The sequence below is a fragment of the Pezoporus flaviventris genome, unplaced genomic scaffold (genome assembly GCF_033815535.1).
Source record: "Pezoporus flaviventris isolate CSIRO_AGI_PZ_B2104156 unplaced genomic scaffold, CSIRO_AGI_Pfla_v1 ptg000213l, whole genome shotgun sequence".
Lineage (NCBI taxonomy): Eukaryota > Metazoa > Chordata > Aves > Psittaciformes > Psittacidae > Pezoporus > Pezoporus flaviventris.
The window spans coordinates 14,618,920-14,643,677 of NW_026892761.1; the positions used below are offsets into that span (position 1 = coordinate 14,618,920).

A 24,758-nucleotide genomic window follows, 5' to 3' on the forward strand; every position below is an offset into this window, starting at 1 on the left:
GCTTCCCTCTAGTGCCAGCCCTATGGAGCAGCCCCACTCTGGGTACAACAGCAGCTGGGAAAAGATGTACATATCCTACATGTGTCCCAGGAATAGGGACACACCAATGCAACACTTCATCCCTGCCAGGATAACAGGAAAAAGAGCTCCTGCTACAAGACACTCAAAATGCTTCACTGGTGCCTGCACAAAGCCAACTGCCTGGGACGCAGCACTTGGCTGCAGTTAGAAAGGCACATTCCTGACCGCAGCAGCAGACCTGCCTTTTTGTATGGGAAGCACAGGAACAACTTCCCCAGCAGAGCTCACAAATCCCAACTCTCAGCACAAAAGCTGCCCGGCAGATCGCAGTCCCCACCTGAGAGGAAGGCTTGAGTAAACTATGCTGATACAAGGACCTAATAGTGACATTTGAACTTTAGATCCCTAATATTTACATTCATATGGACTGTTTCTGAAATCCATTAGAGCTACAAATGGAAATGTTTTGTCAAACACAGGCCTGACTTCTTCCACCCAGAAGCTGCTCTCAGCAAAATGAACTGAAACCGTTCTCCTCTCCTCCCAGCCAGAACACAGTGATCCTCTCTGACACTGAATGGTTTTACTCCAGTAAGAAAGAACGAGGGGATGATTCGAAGTAGCTACTACTCTTACAGGACAGGTCTGCGGCTTTGGAAGATTCATCACTCTTGTATTCACTTGATGAGAAATCCTGTTTCTCTACCCTGTCCTTGTACAAAGGACACATGTAAAAGGAGTACTAGAAAGGTAATAGTCTAAACAGAGAGCTGAAGCACACTGTGCCTTTTGGGAGGGCTATGAGGACACATGGGATCCGTGGGATGGTTTCTAAGCCCAAAGCCACCAGAAAGCAAGAACCACAGAATGATTCGGGTGGGAAAGGACCTTAAGATCATCCAGTTCCAACTCCCTGCCATAGGCAGGAACACCTTCCACTAGAGCAGGTTGACACACAAAGATCATAAACCATCCCAATCCCACTTCCACCTTCCTAAGCTTTGTACAGCAGCATTTAGACAAAAGGTTCAAGTGAGCCTCCTGAGATTGGTCAATTTTTCATACTCCTTTGGTTTTAAACAAAGCATTTACAGCAGCACTGCCCAGGGCAGCTCCTCCTCCTAAAGCAACGTTCTACACATGCTTTTGTGGGAGTGAGGAGAATGCTGCCTGTCAGGAATACTGCATTACTGACATCAGCACACACTGTGCTAACAGCTTCCTCGATTAAATCCCATATCAAACCTTTCCAAGGATGCCAGGGTGCTCAGGAAGACAGGCTTGGGGAGGGTTTTCAAGTGAAATGAAAATAGAGAAGATTCTTAAGGAAAAAAAAAACCAAAGCAGAATATACCTCAGGGATATGTTATTCCAAAGAAATGAACTTGCTGTAACACAAGGTGGGAGAAGTGCTCGGAAGGTATCCTTCTGGATCACATATTCTTCACACACCAACAGGGTGTGAAAATGACCTCTAAAAGAGCTCCACATGGTGATGAATGAGGCCAATGCCTTGGGAATGTGTAGCATCAAGTATTCACAGAAGTGAGGAGGGAAATGCTCAAGGCAAGCATGTGAGGTACCAGACACCCAGCAAATTGACTCAGATGAACACCAAATGCCCTTAAGAGACGGAAGTGAAGTGCAGATGAAACCCTGTCCAGCAAAGACCCACTGTACAAAGCTGCAGATGGATGACAGGACATCAGCAGAAGGATGCAGGTACCTACTGCGAGGTTTTGAAGCACATGCTTTCAAAGGCAGCTCTCCTCAGCAGGAAGCGATCACAGAGCTCGACAGAGCTACCTGGGGCTCTGCTGCCAAGGCAGCTGAGGGGGAGCAGGACAACTTCCAAGTACAGCTTTGCTGCTGAAGGATACAGACTACAATACAAGAGAGCTGGGAAAACAGAGTATTAAGTTAGACAGAACCAGCAAGAGCAGCTGAGCCAAAGCCCGAAAGACAACAGATTAAGGCTTATAGAGACCTTCTGTAGCTTCCACTTGCTTCGTGTCCCTGTGGTTTGCTAATGGCAAAGCACATGAAAAATACTGTGTCAAAGGGCTGAGAACAAAGCGGAGCGCTCAGTAAAAAAACCCAGGATAGTTTTGGGGTAGTGCCTGAAACCCACATTTCTAACAGAACACAAGCATGAAAAGCCATGCAAGTGCTGATGTTCTGAAGAAGCTGTGACAATCAGAGAAATAAGCAAAGACTATAAACACAACAGAAGAATTTTTCTTCTTAAAGGCGGATCAGTAAGAGTGATGATAAAAGGGTAAAACAGTGACTCTGAAAGGACTAAGATTGCAAAGGCAACACAACAAGTCTATTAAAAATACAAGAAACACTCCTGTAAACATCATCCCCAAAAGGTCCTAAAATACATCACAGGAGATTACAGGAGTGCAGAAAACACACGTGCTCCTGAAAACTAAAGATGCATTAAACTGAGGGAAGCGCCAACATCCAAACTTCCAAACACACCAGTAACAGCTCCTCAATGTAACAGTAGCTTAAGTCACTGTGGATATCTAAGACCAACCCAGCACATTTCTTACACAGAGCACTAGTGACGCAGCTCAGGCCTGGTTTCCAAAGGAACCAGAAAGCACACATGTATTTAAACAAGGTTCTAAAAACACGTAAGAGTGAGTGAAAGCACAACTTCAGCTGCTCTGCGGTGTCGCTGTGGGACCCTGGGCAGGACAAAGTGTGCTTTCCAGTTCAAATTTGTTTGCAAAAGTCATTTCCAAACAGCCCAAGTTTAACCGGTCGCTTGACCCAACCGTCATTTTGACCTCAGAGGCAGGAGCAGCTCTGGGAGGCACAGAGCTGACACGCAGCTAGAATAAAAAGATGGACACTCACTCATGTTATACCCTCTACAGAACACTATCAAACACTAGTTAACACATCTGCACTTCTTTATATATTCCTGCTGATATCCCCAAGCCTACAAGTTTTCATATAGGTCTGAAAAGTGTCAGCAAGGAGCAGGCTATGGGTACAATACTAATGGTGCTAATTACAGGTAGCCTCTACATACAGTAGATGGAGGGAGGGCAAAGAACAACCCCACAAAAAGCTTCTTTCTTGTTTCAGAGGATGAACACAGTGACTGAGATGTCCGTTTAGAGCTTACCAGAAGGTAAGCCAATTATTCTGAACAAATCCTCATGAATCGAGGGAAGAGGAAGCCAGAAGTGCTTCCTCAGCACGGGAAGTGAGGAGAGCCCAGGTGCAGAGCAGCCTCCATCACTGATATATAATTACCATTTCCACTTCTGCTCCTCCTCTTTCTTCGGCTTCTTTCTCTTGTCCGCTTCAGGGACTTTTTTATCTTTGCTCTTGTCTTTCTTTGCTTTGCTGTCCTGCAAAACAAGGAAGAATCTGTTAGAACCAGGGACTGTATTTCCCCTCTCCCTGAAAACATGCTTTAAACCTAAAAGACTGTTTCTTGGGGTATATAAGTTTTTGATCACAGATAACTGAATTCCTGTGGCCTCACCATGTAAATAAGCTCTTTGATCATCTTGTCAAGCTGAACTGCTGATGTCCCACTTCTGGGTTAAGTCACATTCTTTTTATTTTATACCTGGGACATGCTAAGTGCACACAGTCAGTTATTCTGCCTCACCTGATAGGTGGCAAGTCTGGGCCATAGTAATGTGATTGCTTGGTTACAGAAACACCCTCCTTGGCCTGCATCAGTGTACCCAGTCTGGCAGCTGCTACAGAGCTCACCTGCACCACTGTGAGGAGGCTTCTGGAAACCTGCTGGTGTAAGATCACTGTATAGACACTTTCACTGAAGGGAAAATTAGCCTTGTGGCCAGGAGGTGCTTGCAACATGTGCCTCACAAAGGCAGCTTTGCTAGATGTGGAGTGTAGTTTGTTGGTCTCAAATGATGGATAACCTCTGGGCCAAGTCCCTCTCCAAAGACATTTCCAACCCAGGCTCTGTCTAAAAGCTTTAAGCATCTTTTTAGCAGTTCATCTCAGTTTCATCTCCTCTGCTTCTGCACTGTGCTACATCATCTGTGCAACTACCAGATGTCATCAGTGAGGCTCCTCTATCTTCTGTGAGCTACTCAACAGGAGGACTGTGAATTGCCTGGAACGTGCTGACAACCTGGAGGCACCTTCTCCATCGTGTTTTAAGAGTGGGAGAGGAAAAGTTCTCCTGGCTACTTATACAAAACAGCTCAGACAAGTTAATCCGCACTACAGGTGGGGACCTGCCACATGCACCTTTGTCCCAGGCTGGCCCCTGCCTCTTCACTCATGAATCAGATTACCCCTGCTCTACATAATCCAACACCAACTTGCTTTTTTTTGACCACAAACTCATCTTTCGTGTTACCTCTTCTTCCTCTTGTTTCCTTTTCTTTGCTTTTTTGATGTCTTCTGTTTTGATTTTCTTGGGTTTGTAGTCAGCACTGCAAGAACACACAGACTAGCTGATGAAAATGATCAAATAAAGAGAAGTCATACACAGACTCATACATCTTCATTGATGAGGAATTGCTTCAGAAGCATGAGTAGCCACCAGTGATGGGTGGCCACCAGGGATGCGATAAATGGGCAAAAGCTTAGTGGCATGTTCCACCCTCAACTCCTTTCCCAGTCATTGGTCTGGGATCTGCCCACGAGGCTCACTTTTCTCATCCCCCACCAGTTTAAACAATAGCAAAATTAACTACTGGCGAATTCTTAATCTTTCCATTGCAGACATGAGATGGGAGGTCACCAAAACTCAGCAGAAGGCAGCAATGATTACACAAAAGAAGAGGTGTCACACCCATCCCTCCTGGAAACAGAAATACCACCCAGGGACAGAATGTCACCATGGTTAAACCCTTCCCACCTCTTACCTCCAGACTGCTAATGGGGTCACACTATCTTAAGGAGCTGGATGCACACAGGTGGTGACAGATGAGTGGGATGGAGCTGGGCTTTTATTCTTTAGGGTGGGTCATTGTACCAGCAAACATTATGTGTGCTCCTCAGTATAACCCATGACACGTTTCAGGTGTAGGTGAATCACACCAAGCAGTGCAGGCAAACCTCCCACCAACAACAGGCTGACGCTTTATTCCCTTGTGCAGTCATCTCCTCACTCGACAGAGACCACTGAAGCCACTTAACCAGCACTAATACCTCAGGTTTCACAATCTTCACTGATCTCTTTACCTACCTTCTGGAGTTTGGGGGTTTTATTTATCATTATCCTATGATTCTATTTACCACCTCTGCAACATTTCACAGCACCACCTGCAGAAGGTGTGTTAGTAACGCTATGCCACCTTGGACACCACAAATACCATTCCTGCCCTGCTCAGAAACCCTGTAACAGGATCAGAATCCTGGTCTCAGACCTCCAACCACCCCCCTCAATATTATCTTCCTGAAACTAAAGGCAAGCACCCAAGTCACCAGCGCCCATGGCACTTACTCATCGTCTTCTCGAGGTCTCTTCAGGGGTTTGGAGTCCTCTTTAGGAGATGTATAAAACCCATCATCATCTGGCTCATCTTTAATACGTGGTGGACTACAAAAGAAGCAAAGAGAGGTGGTTCTAGCTTTGAAGAAGAAGTCTCTTGGAAACCAGCGACAACTCAGTTTTGAGAAATTCCCATCTGCAACATCTTCCAGTCCTGGAAGAGCCCGAAGACCTGAGGTGTGTCATTCTCTGAGCATCCACAGACAACAGAAAGAGTCACTCCCTGTTCTCCATATTTGCCATTTCTCAAGCAACACCAAGATCAACTCCAACTGCTCAGACTTCACTGCAGTTCTTTGAGGTTTTGAGTAAAAACAACTGCAGCTTCCAGCCCTTTCAACTATCCTTAAGCCAAAACTGAAATGCACGCGTACATCATTTAGTTTCAACTCAATACCGTCATCAAGCCTGGTAAGAGAGAAGATTATCAACTAAGCAAAGATTTGAAAGCCATTCCTCTGAATCTTTTGCCAACTCAATAATGAGGCTTGTGAAACCCAGAAAAGGAAACAAAGGTCTGGCAAGGTTCAACTGATCCATCTCTTCTCACTGGCCAACTGTGGGAAGATACAATCCCATCCCTCTCAACACACCATAGACATCAGGTTATTTTTTTAGCTGTAATGTCCCAAGACATCAGGAATAAGAATCTGCAAGCAAGAGACACTATCCCTTTAAACAGACTCATTGTTTTGAGACCTCACAGACATATTTCACTTATCTTCATCAAGAGAAACATGTCTCAGAGTCCAAAATTACACTGTGAAGCACTTAGTGCTGCTCCACGCAGGTAGAAAAAGTAACAGTGCCATCTTGGGCTTTCCTATTCATATTCAAGCAGCTCCAATTGACTCACTTTCCAAGTCAACATGTGGACTCGGCCATTGGATGAAGTGGGATTAAAAAAAAGCAGCAGCATTCTGCTTTGTAGACTGCAGTCAGCAAGAGACATTCTGGAGCCTGATTTTAGCTGGTGATGTGTCCATGAAGCAGAACAAGCAGTCTGCTTCTTCACAGCTGTAAAGCTCTGCAGTGCTGGCAGATGCAGCTCAGGGGAAGTGGCTACGTGCTGCTCTAAGAAGCCATTTCTGTGGCACTGCCTCTGATTAACTCAGACACGAGTCTGCAGCACAGAGACAGTTGCAAAACACTGATGGAAAAAGAGGTATTTATCCCATTTCATTTGGTCTCCCTTCCAGGCAGGAATCCAGAGCTACTGTTGCTGAAGCTGCTGCAGGAATTTTATCTCATCTATTTTAACACTGAAACATTTCACAACGTTTTGTAATAGAGGGAAATAGTGTGGTTATTAAAAGAAAGGAGCTGTGTGACCAAGCTGAACCCTGACTTGCCTTGTTTCCGAGACTGTAGCATTGCTCATCCGACCAAGTCTTAAGGAAGAAAATAAAAACCATCTGAGTGAGAACATCTTGTAAAAGGATATTTCAGCAGGGAAAAAGAAGAAGATCATTACTTTGCTCTTAGGCAGCTTTTAGCCCCGAGGGAGGCACAACTGTGATGGCTCCTCCAGGCTTTCCTCAAACACAGCAGACAATGCTCTTGCACGTAAAGAGGACCCAGTTATGACAGCACCCAATGGCCCCGGTAAGATTAGCTCACATGTGAAATGCTGCTCAGCAGCAGAGGCTACAAAGAATTATTATTAGCTGGCTCCCACACCATGGAACAATGGGATGTCATCGCTTTGTGCTTCCAGAGCATCCCCAGCAAGGCCTGGAGAGGGCGCCTCGTCCCTGCGCCTCAGACAGCCACAGACTGCGGGTTAGAATTAGCTCGATGGAAGAACTGGCGTCAAGAGGAGAACTCATGTCAACAGGGCACATTCAAAACACAGAGAATAACTACAGGCATGGATCAGACTGGGGGCTTCTCCCAGCCTCTCTGCAGCCACAGAAAGTGGGTATGTACAACTGGACACGACTGAAAGCACATGCAGCCACCACTGCACAGACCTCCAGTAAGTCAGTGCACCTGATTTACCGCCTTAAAAATAACTGATGGCTGGATTTAAAACAAGTCACAAGAGATCTTAGTGGTTAACTATTAAAAATGTACTCTTGTATTAAGTGCTCACTTCAGGTTTTTAATAGGACTACTTGGTGACGCCTGGTACCACACTGAAGTCCAGGAGGCTCTGTCAGGAGCAGGAATTCAGCAGACTAGGCACCTAGGCATTTTCTGCAGGTACTTCTGATTTTACACAAGCACCCTCCTTACTCATCACTCCTCTGCAAAGGCTTTAGGCTGTACGGGCTTAGAGAAGAGACTTGGAGGCAGTCTGGGCTGTCTTCACAATGCCCTGTCTCCAGAAGACTGCCTGCAGGCTTCAAGTACTAATGTTGCAACAAAGGTTCTTTCTACTCCAGCTACCAGTGTTCCCACAGTTCAGTGTGTCCTCAGTGGAATCCTATTTAATACTTGGACAAACCCAGCATGTGCAGGCAGACACCAGCAGCTCCCACCTGCAGCTATCAGGTAGGCAGATTGATTACCAAGACCGTAACTGAGATGAATGCATCGTCTGGAAGGGCTGAAAGTGTTCCAGTATCTACCCAGAGACCAAGTCCAACACTGAGCACCTAAGAAAAGCCAAACTGCCACCTTTTACAGATCATAGACCTGATTTCTTACCTGGAGAAACCATTTTCCTTTTCCTTCTTTATTTTTATATCACCAGAAGATGATTTCATCTGAAAAACATAAGAAGTAGTTGCTAAACAGCACTGCCCAGAGCACCTTGTTTTCCAACATGCAACACAGGCAGGAGATTTAACTTGGAAAGGAACCAAAGGGCACTGTGACTATATCTTCATCCCCTGCAGCCTTCAGTGTCCTACATGACACACAAAAATGGTAATATTTTATGAAAATCTTGGTCAATTCAGTATTTTCTGATCCTCAAATTTCTTCAGTAGATTTGAGCTGAGTGTATAGTTTGTCCCTGCACGGAATGAACATCATCTAACAGATTTATCTCCCTTGTCTCTGAATCTAAGCTTGGTGCAGTGAAAAGTAACAGAGGAAGAAATGTGGAGTCAGCGGACACAGCTTCACTGTGGAGGTGTTTCCACTCCCAATACCTGCAGATAAAGCCCTGACAAGTTCATACCCAGCACTCCACAGACCAAGTCTTGGGGTTAGCCCTGGGCTAATTCACTGCAGTTTGATAAAATCTTGGAAGTATAAACTACATTTAACCCAGGAGTTTGCCCCATTCCGTGGTAAGAGACCAGAACCATCCTCTTGTCCCTCCTACAGGATTCACCTACCTTCTCTTCCTTTCTCTTCTCCTTGTCTTTATCTTTGTGTTTGTCTTTGTGTTTCTCTGAGCTGCCATCTTTGTGTTTGGTTTTCTCCTTGTCTTTGTGTTTCTTTTCCGAGGAATCTTTGTGCTCACTGCAAGACAAGAGAGTGTGGTTGAGAGGGGAGCAGGGGGAGGCAGGACTAACCCAGACAGCTTCCAGCGGGGAGAGTCACAGGTTCTGATGCTTACAACCCCTACAGAATAAAGGACCACTGTGATAGGGAGATCCACCAGTCTCCGGTCACATGTTCCCCATCCTCCTTGGGAGGAAGAGCTACCACAAAACCACAGCTGCCAAGTGCTCTGCTCGAGGAAAGCCCCGTCAGCCTGGATTGCTGTGGGAGCCAACAGCTCCTGCATTTAAAGCTCAACATTCCAGGTTCAATTCCCACTCTCTTTGCTTCTCCTCTTTTTCCTATTCCACATTAAAGGTCACTGGAACAGAGCTGCCAGTCCCGTCAATGTCAGCTTTTGCTCAGACAACAACAGTCTGTCTCTGTAGCAGCTCTCACCTCAGGAACTGGAAGAGAAAACCGCTGATCTCTATTATTCCCAAACAGATGGGAAAAAGCAGAGCAAACAGGAGATGTGGTGTCCTTGTGCTCATGCAAAGTCAAACAGAAAGGGCAGGGATGCCGCAGTCCTCAGCTAAGCCTCACTGCATGGCCAGCCCCAGCTGAGCCACCCTGCGCATGGTGCTGCCAAATGAGACCCTGCTCTGCTGCCTCCCAGAGCCTGGGGCTGTGGGTTAAGTGCTCAGAGCTCAAATACTCACATCCTTTGGTCAGAAAAGGAAAAAATGCCCCCAAGGAAAACAAAATGAACCTTTTTTTATTCTGTTTTGACCCCCTTCTGGTCTCTGAGGCATTTGGGTAAGTCTGGATCAACAATGTCAAGTTTTTCTTATCAACCAGAAAGACACATGCAGCTGCTTCAAAATGCAAATGGTCTTCTCATGGAATGATTGACCCTTGGAGCCAGAAAGTGAGGAAACGCTCTCAGGAGTCTCACAGTAGGAACTGCATGAACTGTCCCTGAGGATCAGCAGCACTGCTGTGGAAGCCAAGCACAAGCCTGTCAACATCCACAAGGTTGTGTGGACTCTGAGGTCACCCTGAGCTAAAGCAAGACAAAGGCGTGGTGGAATTGGGCTCTCTTCTACTGGTCATGGTCAGGCACCGAGCAAACTGCCCTCCTCATGCTGGCAGTTCACACTTCTCCCTCCTCAGCACTGGCCTCCCATCACTACTGCTCTCTGGGACACTGCTTCTCCTTAGAAAACGCAATGCAATGCAAAGCTTTACTAGAAAAAGGCAGCTTCCATATTTCAGCTATTTCAACACTCAAGTACAAGCCCAAGCCAACCTGGGGAAACACAGCCCTGAAAACAGGCAAGCCTGGAATGCCAGGTAATAGAATCATCTAAGCTTCTAGCCTTCTTTCTGTCATGAAAGGGTTGGGTGTTAAAGGGTGAGCAGCTGTCTACCTTGCCTGGTCTCTCAGAGGATCCTTCTGTTCTGGGGCTGCTGATGGTCAAAGAAAAACAAGTGCCAATCGCGACGATAACAGTGCACCAGCAGCAATATCGCACCAACCAAGACTCCTGCATTCCAATCCTTAAGCTGATCCGTAGACTCCAAAGTCAAGGAGTGATCAGTAGGACCCGCTCACCCTTTAACAGCCCCACGCTGGGCGGCAAGAAGAACTGTCGTGGTTTAAGTCCAGTCAGTAATTCAGAACCACTTAGTTGCTCGCTCACTCCCCCCCTTCCTCCCCCCCACTCCTGGAGGGATGGGGGGGAGAATCAAAAGAATGTTAACTCCCACAGGTTGAGGTAAGAACAGTCCAGTAACTAAGGTATAAGACAAATCACTACTGCTACCACCAATAATAATAATGATATGGGAAACAACAAGGGGAGAGAATACAACCGCTCACCACCCGCTGACCGATACCCAGCCCTACCCAAGCAGTGATCTCGCCCTTCCGGGTAACTGCCCCCAGTTTATATAGTGGGCATGACGTGCTGTGGTATGGAACACCCTTTGGCTAGTTTGGGTCAGGTGTCCTGTCTCTGCTTCCTCACAGCTTCCCCTCCTCCCTGGCAGAGCATGAGACTCAGAAAGTCCTTGGTCAGACTAAACATTACGGAGCAGCAACTAAAACCATTGGTGGTATCAGCACTGTTCCCAGGCTGAAAGTCAAAAACACAGCACTGCACCAGCTACTAAGAAGGAGGAAAATGACTGCTACTGCTGAACCCAGGACAGTAGGCTACAGAAAGCAGCAGCACACTAAGCAGCTCCCATACAGCTTGTGCTAAAGAGTAAGCAACCACAGTCACAAACACACCAATCCACACCCAGCTGTACAACTGCAGAGTAAAGTCCAATGTGGAGCATTCCACAGCCTCATGAACACTGCCGCAACTGGACCTGAACCTACAAGAGATCTACGTTATTCCAGCTCAGAACAGCACGCACTCTACCAGATACATAGCTGCCTTCTAACCCCAGGCAGCTAAAGCATGAATCCATCTCTGAAGGAAATGGGTTCGTGCACATACTGCATCACATTAACAGAGATCAGTAGGAAGATAAACCAGTTTCATTTTATCTCTCTAGCAACCTTTTTATACTCCATATAAAACTGTAAAGGAGCATCAAAACCTTAACAGGGAACTGACATTCCAGCAATTCTTGTAGATAAGACTCACAGCACCACAGGTTGTCTCAGAGTAAAGATTCAACAACTGCAGGCTATTCTTGTCATGTCCTGTGTGATCAGGACATGCAGTACATGCACAGCACAGCCTGGCACTGGGTCTTGGGAACCCAGGAGGTGCCTCTTGCTCAGCTTTGGCACCCCACTTCTGTACCCTGCTTATTCACCAGCAGCTCACGCTTAAGTCACCAATTTCATTTTCCTGTGCTCCAATGAGATTCACCGACTGAAAGCACAAAGCCCACACGTGTTACTAATCCTCTTTGAACTCAGGAAGGTCTGGAAATCCTGACTTCATATCTTGTGCTGTTACCTGGATGCTAGGAACCTCATCTGCCACAGACTGCAGCTATACATACAGTCATACAGGAAACCCCTTTCCAAACACGCGCACAAAGCTCAGACCCATTTTGATCTCTGCAGTTCTGCTTGTTTCTGGTTTCTGACTCCTTCTTGCTCTTATTTTGTATTTAAATCCTACCTGAAATAACATATTTTACTCAGACAAGAATTTGGATCCTCAAAGCAGGACACACACTGCAATGGTTCTCTAAGGGAAAGTTCATGGCAGTGCCTGTGGCTTGGGAGCACAGAATAAGAAGAAAGGAAAAAGGCTTTCAGAATCCCCACACTCAATCTTGCTACCATCCATAAGCACCGGCTGTCAGATGTGACTGACAGAGCCCTGGGATGTACCCAAAGTGTGACTAAAGGCAGATTAAGAGATGACGATCTACATCTGCAAAGTAAGTAGTGAAACAGGGAGAAAGTCCCACTGACCTAGAGAAGCAGAGACAGATTTACACAGCAGGGCTGGGATAAAAGAGTGCTACACCTCAGGTTTAAGTGGAAGCTCAAATGACACTGCTCTCAAAAGAGAGTGAGTGGCCACCACCAACAAGCTGTCATTAGCAACCTAAAGCCAAGTTTGTCATCACTGGAGTCAGAACCAAGAGCCTGGATTCCTGACTCAGTGTTAGATGTTTGGGGTTTTTTGTTTTATTATTGTCTCATCACAAGACTCTCCTTCCCCTTCACTCCGCAGACAGCAGTAACTTCTCACCAACCCAAAGTGGAACCTCTGCCTTCAGTTTGAACCTGCAGCTTCACTGCCAAACCAGCACAACTGGTTGTGAGGCCCCACGTCCTGCCTCCTCCTGCTGCTTGGGAGGGGGGCCTGCAAGAAACCCCCCCATGAAAATCTGCTTCCACGTGCTGCTGCTCCAGTACTAACAAAGGAAAAAGAGCAGAGATTTCTTCTATCCATTTGTAAGCAGATTACAGCTTGTCAGCTGCGTGTTTCTGGCCACAGACCACAGCTCTTGACTTCCACATCTCAGTCCAAGATGTTCCAAGAGGCACAGTAAAGACAGCCTAGAACCTGCTCCTCCCAAAGCAGCTCATGTGGAAACAGGAGTCTGCAGGAACAAAGGCTTCAAGCAGCAATCCTGAGAGGAGTAACTGTTTTCCTCCAAGTTGCTCTGATATTAACTTCAGTCCAGCTGAGCTGCTTTGGTCTTTCATTTGGCCAAGATACTGGTGTGAGTCTCCAGGGGAGCACAATTTAACCACCGCACTAATCTCAAACGAAAAGAGAAAGCACCAGGATGCCATCCTCACCCTGAACAAAGAGTTTCAGCCTTCTACCAAGAAGATATTTCAGACAATTCCAATTCTGCACATACCCTCTGCCAGCAAGCCAGCTTGAACTCACTGAGGTAAGGCAGGAGGAAACTTCAATGCACCTTAGCCTGAGGAAAGCTGGATCATCAGCCAGCTGCTCACAATCTGTTCTGGGAATGCCCAGCCTTGCTGACAAACATGACCTTCCTTTTCACCCAGAGCATTCCGCTGAACCACTGCAACAGCAGAAGGGGCTTCATGCTGCCGACCTGCCCAGACTGTGGGCTTGTGAAAGGTAACTCACAGCAGCCTTCCAGTGCCTAAAAGGGCTACAAGAAACCTGGAGAGGGGCTTTGGCCAAGGGCCTGTAGGGACAGGCCAAGGGGAATGGCTTTAACCTGCCAGAGGGGAGACTGAGATGAGCTCTTAGGCAGAAGCTCTTCCCTGGGAGGGTGCTGAGGCGCTGGCACAGGGTGCCCAGAGAAGCTGTGGCTGCCCCATCTCTGGCAGTGTTCAAGGCCAGGTTGGACACAGGGGCTTGGAGCAAGCTGCTCCAGTGGAAGGTGTCCCTGCCCGTGGCAGGGGTTGGAACTGAAGGAAATTTAAGGTCCCTTCTGACACAAACCAGTCTGGGATTCTATGATTCTAACAAGGGACAACAGGACACCATATTAATACAGTCAGGACCAGGGACTGCATCATCCAGAGATGCATCGTGATATTACTGGCTTAGTTCAGACAAAGGCCAAGTGAGTACAAAGACATCTCCTGAAGCACTACAACCACTTTGCTAACTGTTCACTGTCTATCAGCAGTTCTGCTCTGAACAAGGACACATGAAGGCCTACGGAGAGCTGCGGCTGGAGTGCAAGAAGCAGTGCATGCACAGAGGAGCCATTTCCCTGGCAAGGACGGCTGCTTCCCAGCGAGGATGCCTGCAGCAAGGGAGGCAGAGCAGGCACGTGGGAGCAGCACAGCCTGTCATCACACAGGAAGGTCACAGGTGGAAAGCGTTCCTGAGGAATGGCAGATGTGCAGAGCACAGCTTCCTTCTTCAAGCTGCACCAGCCTGGCAGCAACCTAACACCGCATTCTTCAGGTGCCTTTTCTGCACATTAATAAACCCTTCCCAGCCCTTTCCACTCCAGCTTCACAGCTCAGAAGCTGGGAAGGATGCACTATCTGAAGTGTCTTTTATTTCATCTCTCTCATGTTCTCGGCTGTAATTAGCTCATGCCTGGGAATCTGTTACTAGCGAGCAGCAGAGCCTTCTGCCAGCCCAGCCGTGCTCGGGGCTGCTGCAATGCAACCGAGCGTAGAGCAACAACAGGGAGCTGTGATTTTAGCGCAACCTATAAACCCAGCAGGGGCAGAGCCCAGGTTACACAGCCCACATCCTGGTTGATGCAACTCGGTATTAATGGAGAGCTGTAATCACATTCAGCCTAGCCCAGGCAAGGAAGAGCTGACTGCGCAGGGAGCAGACAGGAGGCACAGTGGCGAAGGGCGAGTTTTCAGCTGGCTTGCAGGATTTTATGCTCACTGTTAGAGAGCTCTCATCTGCTATTACAGGGAATGAACACGTGAGCTGCAACGGTTCTGCTGGGATTTCAGCAGTACAATAAAACCCCTGCAACCACTTATCCCAGAGCTGAACGGTGTCTTTGCACCAGTTTGCAGATAACAGATGAAGCCTTCAGCACGATGAGCAAGATAAAACTGGACTAATCCACAGCTACAGGAAGTGGACCAATATTCACACAATGAACCAAGGATAAGGTGTTGCAAACATCTTCTATGGCTGCGTGAGAATCAGGTGTGCTACTAAATGAAGAGCAGTAAGTTGTGTTACTGGGAGGCAGTATCACGTTATGAATCTGATTGAGGTAAACTGCGCACTCAAATGGGGAACAAAACTAACACCACCACCACCCATCTGGGCCAGGGAGCAGGGGGTACAGAAGTGTTTATTTAAAGCTGCTTTTCCCCATGTCAGCTGTCCTGCCTCTTCCCGCCTGCAACCCATGCAATGCTTAGTTTGGGATAACGTAATAAATCAGAGCAAGAAGTCTAAGCTGATGCTTAATGCCTGAAATCTGTGTTTTTCCTAGCAAAACCGTAAAACTCAGAAGATGCCAGTGAAGGTCAGGTCTATAAATCTCTTATGTGTCCCACACTTCAGGTCATCTCAAGCTGTGATCACAGGAAATACGCAATGTGCAGAGGAGTGTTCTTCCTGCGGCTGGATGCAGTGCTGCTCAGCACTGTCACTATGACAAGCAGCCTCATTGCTCCCGTTCCTCTGAACACTACTGGCACCCACACTCCACACGCAGCTCGAGACGACTCCAGGATAACACCGTTACTGCCAACACTGTTGAACCAAGCTCTCAGGTCTTGGCTTCAGAGGACCCATTACTTCACTATTGTACATGGTCTGCTTATTTGAAATGGTCGTCTCCCACAGACAAGACTACTGCAGCAATTGTTTCATTCCAATTTTTTAATCACTGACATTTATACTTAATAGGTATGGATTAGCTTTTCCTTTTCACAGAATCCCAGCCTGGTTTGTGTTGGAAGGGACCTTAGAGATCATCCAGCTCCAACCCCTGCCACAGGCAGGGACACCTTCCACTAGAGCAGCTTGCTCCAAGCCCCTGTGTCCAACCTGCCCTTGAACACTGCCAGGGATGGGGCAGCCACAGCTCCTCTGGGCACCCTGGGCCAGCGCCTCAGCACCCTCCCAGGGAAGAGCTTCTGCCTAAGAGCTCATCTCAGTCTCCCCTCTGGCAGCTTTGGGGATTGGGAAGTACAGGGCTGAAAGGAGCAGAAGAAAACACTTCGCTTGACAGCGATGTGGACTTATTCTTTGATATGTATTTTTCTTAAGTGGGCTTTAAATTTTCCTTCCTTGAGGGCGACAGAGATCTGAGGCATTCCAATGTTCTCTCCCAGTTTACTACGGCTGTAAACAATCGGTTAAGACACGCAAGTGTCATCTTGTGAGTGGGAGAGCAAGAAAGCAAGAAGCAAGTTTCAGCAGTTGCATATACCCCTCCACACACTTCTGCCATATGAAACCCAAATTATTTTAGGTATTTCTGAGACTTCTCTTGGCAGTTTAGATCCTTCAAAGTCTGGATACAGGAAACATTTATTCTCCTGCACTGGAGTTCTTTTTCTTTTCAAAGCCTTTTTTAAAGTCCAGGGCAGGAAATGAAGCTGTCAAAGTGCTACACACAGACATAAAAAGGATGCGCCTCAAACCCCAGCAGACAATGCTGTGCCCGTGGGCCCTGCCCAGCGCAGCGCTGTCGTGCTCAGAACACAGTTAGGGGACCCCATACTCTGTGTAAAACCCCATCGAGGTGCAAACCAAGTCCCAGTGACACCAGCAGCTGGGTTTCTGCTGCAGCACCCTTCAGCCTCTCTGGAATTAGCCAAGATCCAGCACATCTGCTGCAATAACACAGCAGCTTTTGTAAAGGCAGAATGGATTTTCTGAAGATTTCCAAGCAGTTCTATTGATCTCAGATAAACTTTTCTAAAGGCTTTATCTTCAATTTCAGCAACAGGGGACAGAGCTTTTATCAAGTGTTTTGTACATTCCCCATACAGGTAAAAACCACTGGAAAATCCCACATTCCTGTTACCTTGGAAAGTTTTTACTTAATTTGCAGCAGAGTCATAGCTACTTTTCACTCAATTTTCACTGTCAAAGGAGAAACTTCAGTACAACCAGGCAGGTTTTCCCTTCAACCTCCCACATGGAAACAGCTGCCACAGCCCCCAGTGGAGCACAGCCTCTCAGGGGCTACGGGGGGCTGCTGGGTTCTGCTGCAGAGGGAGGCACTGGACGGTCACAGTGGAGAGACAGTGACATGGTGGCACTGCTGCGGGCCTGGGGTTTGGAAAGGGCCTTAGCACAGGAAAGACATGGACCTGCTGGAGAGGGTCCAGAGGAAGGACACAGAAATGAGCAGAGGGATGGAGCACCTCTATTGTGAGGAAAGGCTGAGAGAGTCGAGGTTGTTCAGCCTGGAGAAGACTTCATGGAGACTTTACTGTTGCCTTTCAGTAATTAAGAAGGGGCCTATAAGAAAGATGGGGAGAGACTTCTCAGCAGGGCCTGCTGTAACAGGACGAGGGGTGATGGGTTTAAACTAAAAGAGGGAGATTCAGGCTGGATGTGAGGAAGAGATTTTGTACAATGAGGGTGGTAAAACACTGGCACAGGTTGCCCAGAGAGGTGGTGGATGCCCCATCCCTGCAGCCAGTCCAGGCTGGATGTGGTTCTGGGCACTCTGATCTAGTTGAAGATGTCCCTGTGCTCACTGCAGGGGGTTGGACTTGATGAGCTTTGGAACAGTCCATGATTTTAGGATGGATGATTCTACGATTTTGTCACATTTGGTACAAAAACAAGACCTTCAAGCCAGTGGAGTCTTTACAACAAGTTGTAATGAGATGGGCAGCGACCATGGAAATCTCTTGTATCACAGTCTCACCACTCATCTCGCTGCAAAGGGCTCACAAGAGCTGCTGAACCTAGAGTTTTATTTTACAGAAAGCCAAGTGCTGCAAACCTGCTGTCAGGAGTGTGCCACCAAGCAGATATTCCTCAATAAAACACACGCACTAGAGGTGCCATCTGAACAAGGGGTGAGAAAGGAAGTGATTTTCCAACTTAATTGGTGCTATGAAGAGAACATCATGGAAATGGGTCTCTCAGTATGTGATTGTGCTGCCAAACCCAATTCAAGTGTCTCTGAGGAAACCCCTCCTGGCTGCACACCTGAAGAACTTGGAATTTCTATCCTGTCTGGAAACCTTCCAAGTGAAGAGTTCCCCTGGGTTTTGAAGCCATTTGCTCAGAAACTGCAACCCCTGTGAGGAAGCAAACCCAAGTGCCTGACACTGGGGAAGGCGGACATCTGCCAGCTCAGTGTCAAGAAAACCCTTCGCCTAAGGAGTGGCTGGGTTGAGACATGAGTATCCCTGCTCAGTAACACAGCCAGTGCTGCACATCTTACATCTGCAGACACACTTCTGTGAGAGGAACTTTTTCTCCCTTTCTGAAAGAGAATTCCCCAGTATTTCCCCGCAAAGCAATTCCCTCCCTTCCCACTGCTGGCAAATGAAAAGCTATGAACAAAGTGATCCAATACCCCTCACCAGTGCAACCCCTGCTCAGCAGTGTGATGGGATGGACATTGGCACTCACACAGCCCATCCTACAATCCAGACTTCTCTGTTCATCTTGGCTCTGTCCAGGGAAGTATTTTGGTGCAGTGACTGTAGTAACTGAGCCCAAAGGGAAGCTTAGCTTGCTTCAATGCCTCCTGTCCACAGCTCACCAGTGTGGCCTCTGCCAGCCCTGGATTCACACCAGCAGTCACTGTCGCCTTAAGCATGTGCTCCAGTCAGGTCCCCTCAGGCTCAGCACAGGTCTCCCTTCACCCCTATGCTTCGAGCTACCAGCCTATCTCCTTCCCAAGACAATGGTCACCTCAAGTGCAATCCTCACACAGACAACTTCCATTCATGGAATCACATGGATGACATCAGAGTCAAGGATTTAGGGAAAAAAAAATGCTCAAATGCCAATTATGAGGTCAACTATTTCTAGGTTTCAGCTGCCTTTGCACAGCAAATATCCACATGCTCTGGGCACCACTGAGCACCAGGCAGGGCAGGGCACCAGGCACTAGAATCCAGTCCGCGTAAGGTGGCAGCTTTGAGAGGCAGGAAGCACACAGCAGCAAAGCTCTGCAGGCTGCACATGGCCTGGGGAGGTGAAGTCCCACCTTGTGCAGGGGTCTGAGGGGCAAAGCAGCGTTAGGGCATCTCTCCTCAAAACCACACTATGAACAAACCCCATGCACATGCACACAGTCGTGCCATCCACATTGGTGCACCCCACTCTGGGACTCGTAAATGCACTACATTGTACCTATAAGAGAGATAAATGAGGGCGACTGGGCAGTCGCCCACAGGGATTTAAGGACAACACTGTAGGGATGAAGGCAATATTCAATGTAAAGCATGATTATGTATCATTTCATGAGCTATCCTCACAAAACACACTAGCCACTCTTATCTCCTGGCCACTGTTAGGCATGTATTATATACAGAAGCAGCACCATGCAGCTCTGCCTTATAAGCCATAATTAGTTCTTCTATTCAAAACCACACTGACCATTCCCAACCCCTACAGAAGTGAATCCAATCATTAATGAATCCTAGAAATTCATCCAACCTGGCCTTGAACCCTGCCAGGGATGGGGCAGCCACAGCTCCTCTGGGCACCCTGTGCCAGCGCCTCAGCACCCTTGTAAGTAAAAAAGGTTCTGAGGCACTGGCCCAGGGTGCCCAGAGAAGCTGTGGCTGCCCCATCCCTGGCAGGGTTCAAGGGCAGGTTGGACACAGGGGCTTGGAGCAAGCTGCTCTAGTGGAAGGTGTCCCTGCCTATGGCAGGGGTGGGAACTGGATGAGCTTTAAGGTCTCTTCCAACCCAAACCAGCCTGGGATTCTATGACTGTATGAAATCTAAAGATGGTGCTTACAGTGCTCCTTATGAAAGGATGTACTTGGCCAAGGCTGCAGGAGAATGGTTTTTCATGGGAAACAATGAACATCTGGAAACAGTAAATTTGGGGGTATATACCCGAAATATCAGAAAAATGAAAAGCTGGCATCAAAGCAATACAGAAATGAGAGCAAGAAGAGTGCAAACCATGTGCCCAAAGCATTCCAGCTTTGCTGATGAAGCCAGTAAAGGCTGAAGTGACCTGGTCTAGATCTTCTTACCCTATCAACCATTTGCTTTCAAAACAGAAGAAACAACATACTGTGGAGCAGGAAGGTTGTGTAACTTCTCGAAAGGTCACAGAAAACTCAAATCCAGAGTGACCCCAAATAGCACAAGCCCACTGCTCAGCACAGCCTCTCTCCTTTAAACATTCGTTAATAGAAACCATTGATACACAATGGTTTTATTCAGTTTAAGACAGTATTATCACAGTTGCACAGCAATTAGCACTTGCGTGGTCAAAGCATAAACTCTTATCTGCATTCACCAAGAGTCACAACAGAAACTTACCCTCCAGTGTCTGGTTTGTTGTCCATGCAGGCTCTGTGGCACTTGCCTGTCAGGAGTTACAACAACTGGAAAGCATTTCCTGTGTGTGATATACCTGCCCTGTGCTCCATCACACCAAATGACCACAGCCAGACCTGCACACCCTGCTTCTTGCAGTTCACAGCCTAGACCAGGGGATCAACTGGACCATGGCACTCAACACCTCAGCAGCTCCAGATCATCACAGAGTAAATGTGTGTTTATGTTCAGTGCAGATGATCTGGCAAGTGACTGATATGAAGCACCTTCCCCATACAGTGGCAGAGTGTATCAATCACATCAGACAAAGCAGAATGCAATCCATTCACACTCATCAGCTAACCCAGCAGAAGTTCCTAACTGCCTCACAGCACTGAGACATCCAGCCCTTGTCTTGTTTTATATCTAGTTTAGTATCTTCATTGCTGATCTGGATGAGGGGACTAAGTGCACCTTCAGTGGATGTGCACATGACACCAAATCGGGTGGGAGCATTGATCTGCTGGATGGTAGGAAGCTCTGCAGGAGGGCTCTGGATAGGCTAGATATATGGGCTGGAGCCCATGGGATGAGGTTCAACAAGGCAAAGTGCCGGGTCCTGCACTTGGGCCACAACAACCCCCTGCAATGCTCCAGGCTTGGGGAAGAGGGGCTGAAAACTGCTCATGGCAAAGGAGCTGGGGGTGCTGACTGATGGAGCTGAACATCATCAGCTTGTGCCCAGGCAGCCAGGAAACCACCAGCATCCTGGCCTGTACCAGCACCAGTGCAGCAGCAGGGCCAGGGCAGTGGTTGTGCCCCTGCACTGGGCACTCACTGGTGAGGCCACACCTCAAATCCCATGTTCAGCTCTGAGCCCCTCACTACAAGAGAGACATTGAGGTGCGAGCGGGGCCAGAGAAGGGCAGTGGAGCTGGAGCACAAGTGCTATGGGGAATGGCTGAGGGACCAGGGGGGGGTTCAGTCTGGAGAAGAGAAGGCTCAGGGGGACCTGATCGCTCCCTGCAACTGCCTGATGGAGCCAGGAGGGGCTGGGCTCTGCTCCCAAGGAACAAGGGATGGGACAAGAGGAAACGGCCTCAAGCTGCACCAGGGCAGGTTTAGATGGAGCTGAGGAACAATTCCTTCTCCAGAGGGTGCTCAGGCATTGGAACAGGCTGCCCAGGGCAGTGCTGGAGCTGCAACTGTCCCTGGAAGCGTTCACACACCATGCAGACAAGGCCTCAGTGCCATGGGTTAGTGGAGGCCTTGGCAGTGCTGGGGAATGGTGAGACTCGATTTTAAACGTCTTTTCCAACCTGGCTGATTCTATGTCTGTGGTAGGAAGCCAAAGACATCACCATCATTCTGGGGCACCATCTTTCAAGACTCTTCTGATTTTTCACAGGCTGAGGAGTCACATCAGGTTCACCTGTGCTGAACCAGTGGGGTTTACACAACACACAACAATTCCACATTTTTGACAAACTGGAACCACACAAAGATTATGAACAAACCTGATCAATCTTCATGCAGGTGGGGTTAAACTAGTTCTTAACACTTTTAATAACACACTAAGCTACAGTCACTTCTTACACACTAGCATTGGCTCACATCTGCAAGAAACACTACTGCAGCTTCACGTATGGAGATGTATGCAATGAACCAAGGTAGGCTTAAAGCACCTACACTTGCATAAGCCACACTTAAAATGTAGCAATTCTGCCCTCATGTATTATCAGAGTAATTCCTGTAGGACTGCTTGTGCAGAGCTGTTTTAGCCTAGGAGGACTTCAAGTTTTTCCTCACCTATTACTGTGCTTGAACTTTTCCCGGTCTTTTTCCTTGTCCTTCTTGTGCTCTTTGTGCCGGTGTTCTCGGTCTTTGTGTTTGTCTTTGTGTTTGTGAGAATCTGCAAGCAGAGAGGCAAAAAACATTAAGAAACGAAGCTGGTGAAAGCTCCACCCCCCTCCTGACCCTCTGCTTTCCCCCCACCCCACACTGGTCTGTTCTGGGATCCAGCAGTTGTAACAAACTCCTCCGTGTCAGGGCTCCTCAGTGCTGTTCCTGCAGCACAAATGAACTCATCTTTGCAACATGCACATTTATATGGTCTTTAGCTCAATGACCCTGAAATGCTTTACGGACTCTGAAGAAATGCTGCCCTACTTACAAAATAGGTAAGAAGTGGCTACAGCAAGTAGCAAACCTGCCTTCATATGCCTGAGTATTTCATGTCATATAGATTATAAGGATACAGGAACAGAGCACAAAGCTCTGAAGTTAAGCCTGTTGAATCCTAGAATTTAGACTGACACCTCCAGAGGTATCTAGTCCAAACAAAGCAGCCCCTTCTCCTCGGTTAAAATCATCTTACCCCCTATCCTCAACACCACCTGGCATGAGAGGCACACAACAAGGGAAAAGGGGAGTAATGAGGGAAGAGGAAAAGAAAAAAACAAAGGATAGGAATTCCCTCCTCATGCTCCTCTTGTGCAGCAGACACTCACCTTCTTTCAGCCCCCCCGCTAATCCCCATGGCACTGCAGTGAGTGTGCTGGTGGGCACTCACCTATGGGACCAGGGCTGGTCCCAACTGACTGAGAGGTCACACATGGGAGGTGGCACTCGAGTAAAGCCACATGAACACAGTGTTACTGGTATCAGTATCCACTGAGTGACGTTTCCCACCCTCAGTGACACCTGTACTGTACAATAAAGCCCTTTAAAGCACAAAGGAAATAGATCCAGCACAGAAAAAGAGCAACAGACTTGAATTGTAAATGAACTCATTTATAAGCATTCTCAGGTCTTTAAATGTTCTTTGTAAGTAGAGCAAACAGGAGCTGAGGCTGAACTAGCACCTCAAAGGCACCTATCATTTATGGGAAGGTCACTGCAGCACTGGGAAGAACCTGTGCATACTCAAAGACTCCCCCCAGGTTTTGTTCTGAACATGCCTCTCAAAGCCACTAAAATCAAGCTCTCTCCTCAGGATACCCCAAAGCCTGTGCTGACTTTGGCAACTGTTTCCAGCTAATAGTGCCAGAATTCCCACCAGAGACCTTAGATGTAAGCTATTAATGCTTCACTAACTGTAAGGATAGTACTATGCCTTTAAAAAGGCCACTATCCCCCCACTAAGAACAGGAAACAGCAACCAAAGGATGTTTTGATGTATATGGGACAGGCACTGCGAGGCCAGGCCAGGCCTCACCCTCCTGGCTCCAAGTCTTTGGCCACCAATTCATTCTTCTCCTTAACTCACACCAGCTCTTTCTGTAACCTCAAAACGTTGAGCTGGTTTTAGCAAACACCCACAGAGTATGATTTTCATCCACTGCTTTCTCCCAGTTCAGGTACTGTTTTCAGACACCAGCAGTGAGACAACCTAAAGCAACCTCTGAATCTGACACTTGAGCCTCCAACTTGCCTTGTGCACCTTTCCTCCATCCTCCCGAGCCTGCCGACCCTTCCTAGTGCTTTGGTGTACACAGGATAGAGATGGAAAGCACAGGATTTAGATGTCTGTATTTGGAGATGCAGACACGTGGCAGGTCGTGTGCAACATTTGGTGTTACAGAACAAAACAAGTAACAAGAGCTTTCAAGCAGCTCAAAGTAAAAGCTGTTCTGCAGGAGGCAGAGCTGTGTGGGAATGCACACCTCCACCCCGAGCTGCCGAGCAGCAGCTCCTCAGAACCCTTCTGCCCACCAGGACACACACACTCCCCTGGCAAAAGGGTCTCTGCAGCACATTTCACACACAGCAGTGCTGAGCTGAGGCAGGAGCTCGAGCCCAGCCTGTTTGCAAACCGCCTGGGCTTTATTCCACAGGGAGTTTACTCACTGCTTCCAAAGCACCGGCTCAAGTGAACAACCATCTATTTACTCTCCATGAATAGGTAGATTGCTAGGAAAGCATCCTGCTGCTATTCATAGAACCATGTACACTCACTTTGTAATGTTCTTTAAGGAGGCACGTACCAACATGGAGTAGATTTATTCTACCCAGTGTTGGGAAGCGATTGCAGCTGAGCTCAGTGCTCTCCTCTGCAGAGCTCAGAGCCACAGCATTATTTCACAAAAGAAAAGAAAGCAGAAAACTGCGCAGTGTTTTACCTTCAGCACCAAATCCCCTTCCAGCTGACTCGTGCTTTCCAGCTGACATTAGTATTTGCTCTTGAAAAGGAGTTCCAGGGCTGTACCCTGCAAACACTGGACTCACACATCCACCTCCCCAGTCCTCTGCGCTGTTTCCCATTAGCTGTGATTTCCAGACAACTAAAGCCCAGTACAGAAGCAGTAAGTGCCTGAGCAGTTAAAGCAGCTCTGCTTGCCCACGTGTGGCACAGCTCAGCTTCCTCTGCCATGCAACCAAAGCACTTCCAGCAGGAAGGTCTGTCCCCGAGGTGTTCTGGCTATGGATGAAGCACCCGGGGAGCTGGCAGGAGGGTG

General features: G+C 47.8%; 1 protein-coding gene across 2 annotated transcripts in view; it reads right to left on the reverse strand.

Annotated features, from left to right (window-relative positions):
- TOP1 (DNA topoisomerase I) overlaps positions 1-24,758 on the reverse strand; it is a 67,064-nt gene that overhangs the window by 17,884 nt on the left and 24,422 nt on the right. The window contains exons 3-8 of one of the 2 annotated variants that reach the window (XM_061441774.1): positions 22,111-22,213; positions 8,818-8,944; positions 8,180-8,238; positions 5,480-5,575; positions 4,388-4,463; positions 3,298-3,395 (exon numbers count right to left, since the gene is read on the reverse strand). In XM_061441774.1, the coding sequence (XP_061297758.1) occupies positions 3,298-3,395; positions 4,388-4,463; positions 5,480-5,575; positions 8,180-8,238; positions 8,818-8,944; positions 22,111-22,213 (559 nt within the window). The remainder of the gene's footprint in view (positions 1-3,297; positions 3,396-4,387; positions 4,464-5,479; positions 5,576-8,179; positions 8,239-8,817; positions 8,945-22,110; positions 22,214-24,758) is intronic. The other variant, XM_061441775.1, reaches the window with a different exon arrangement.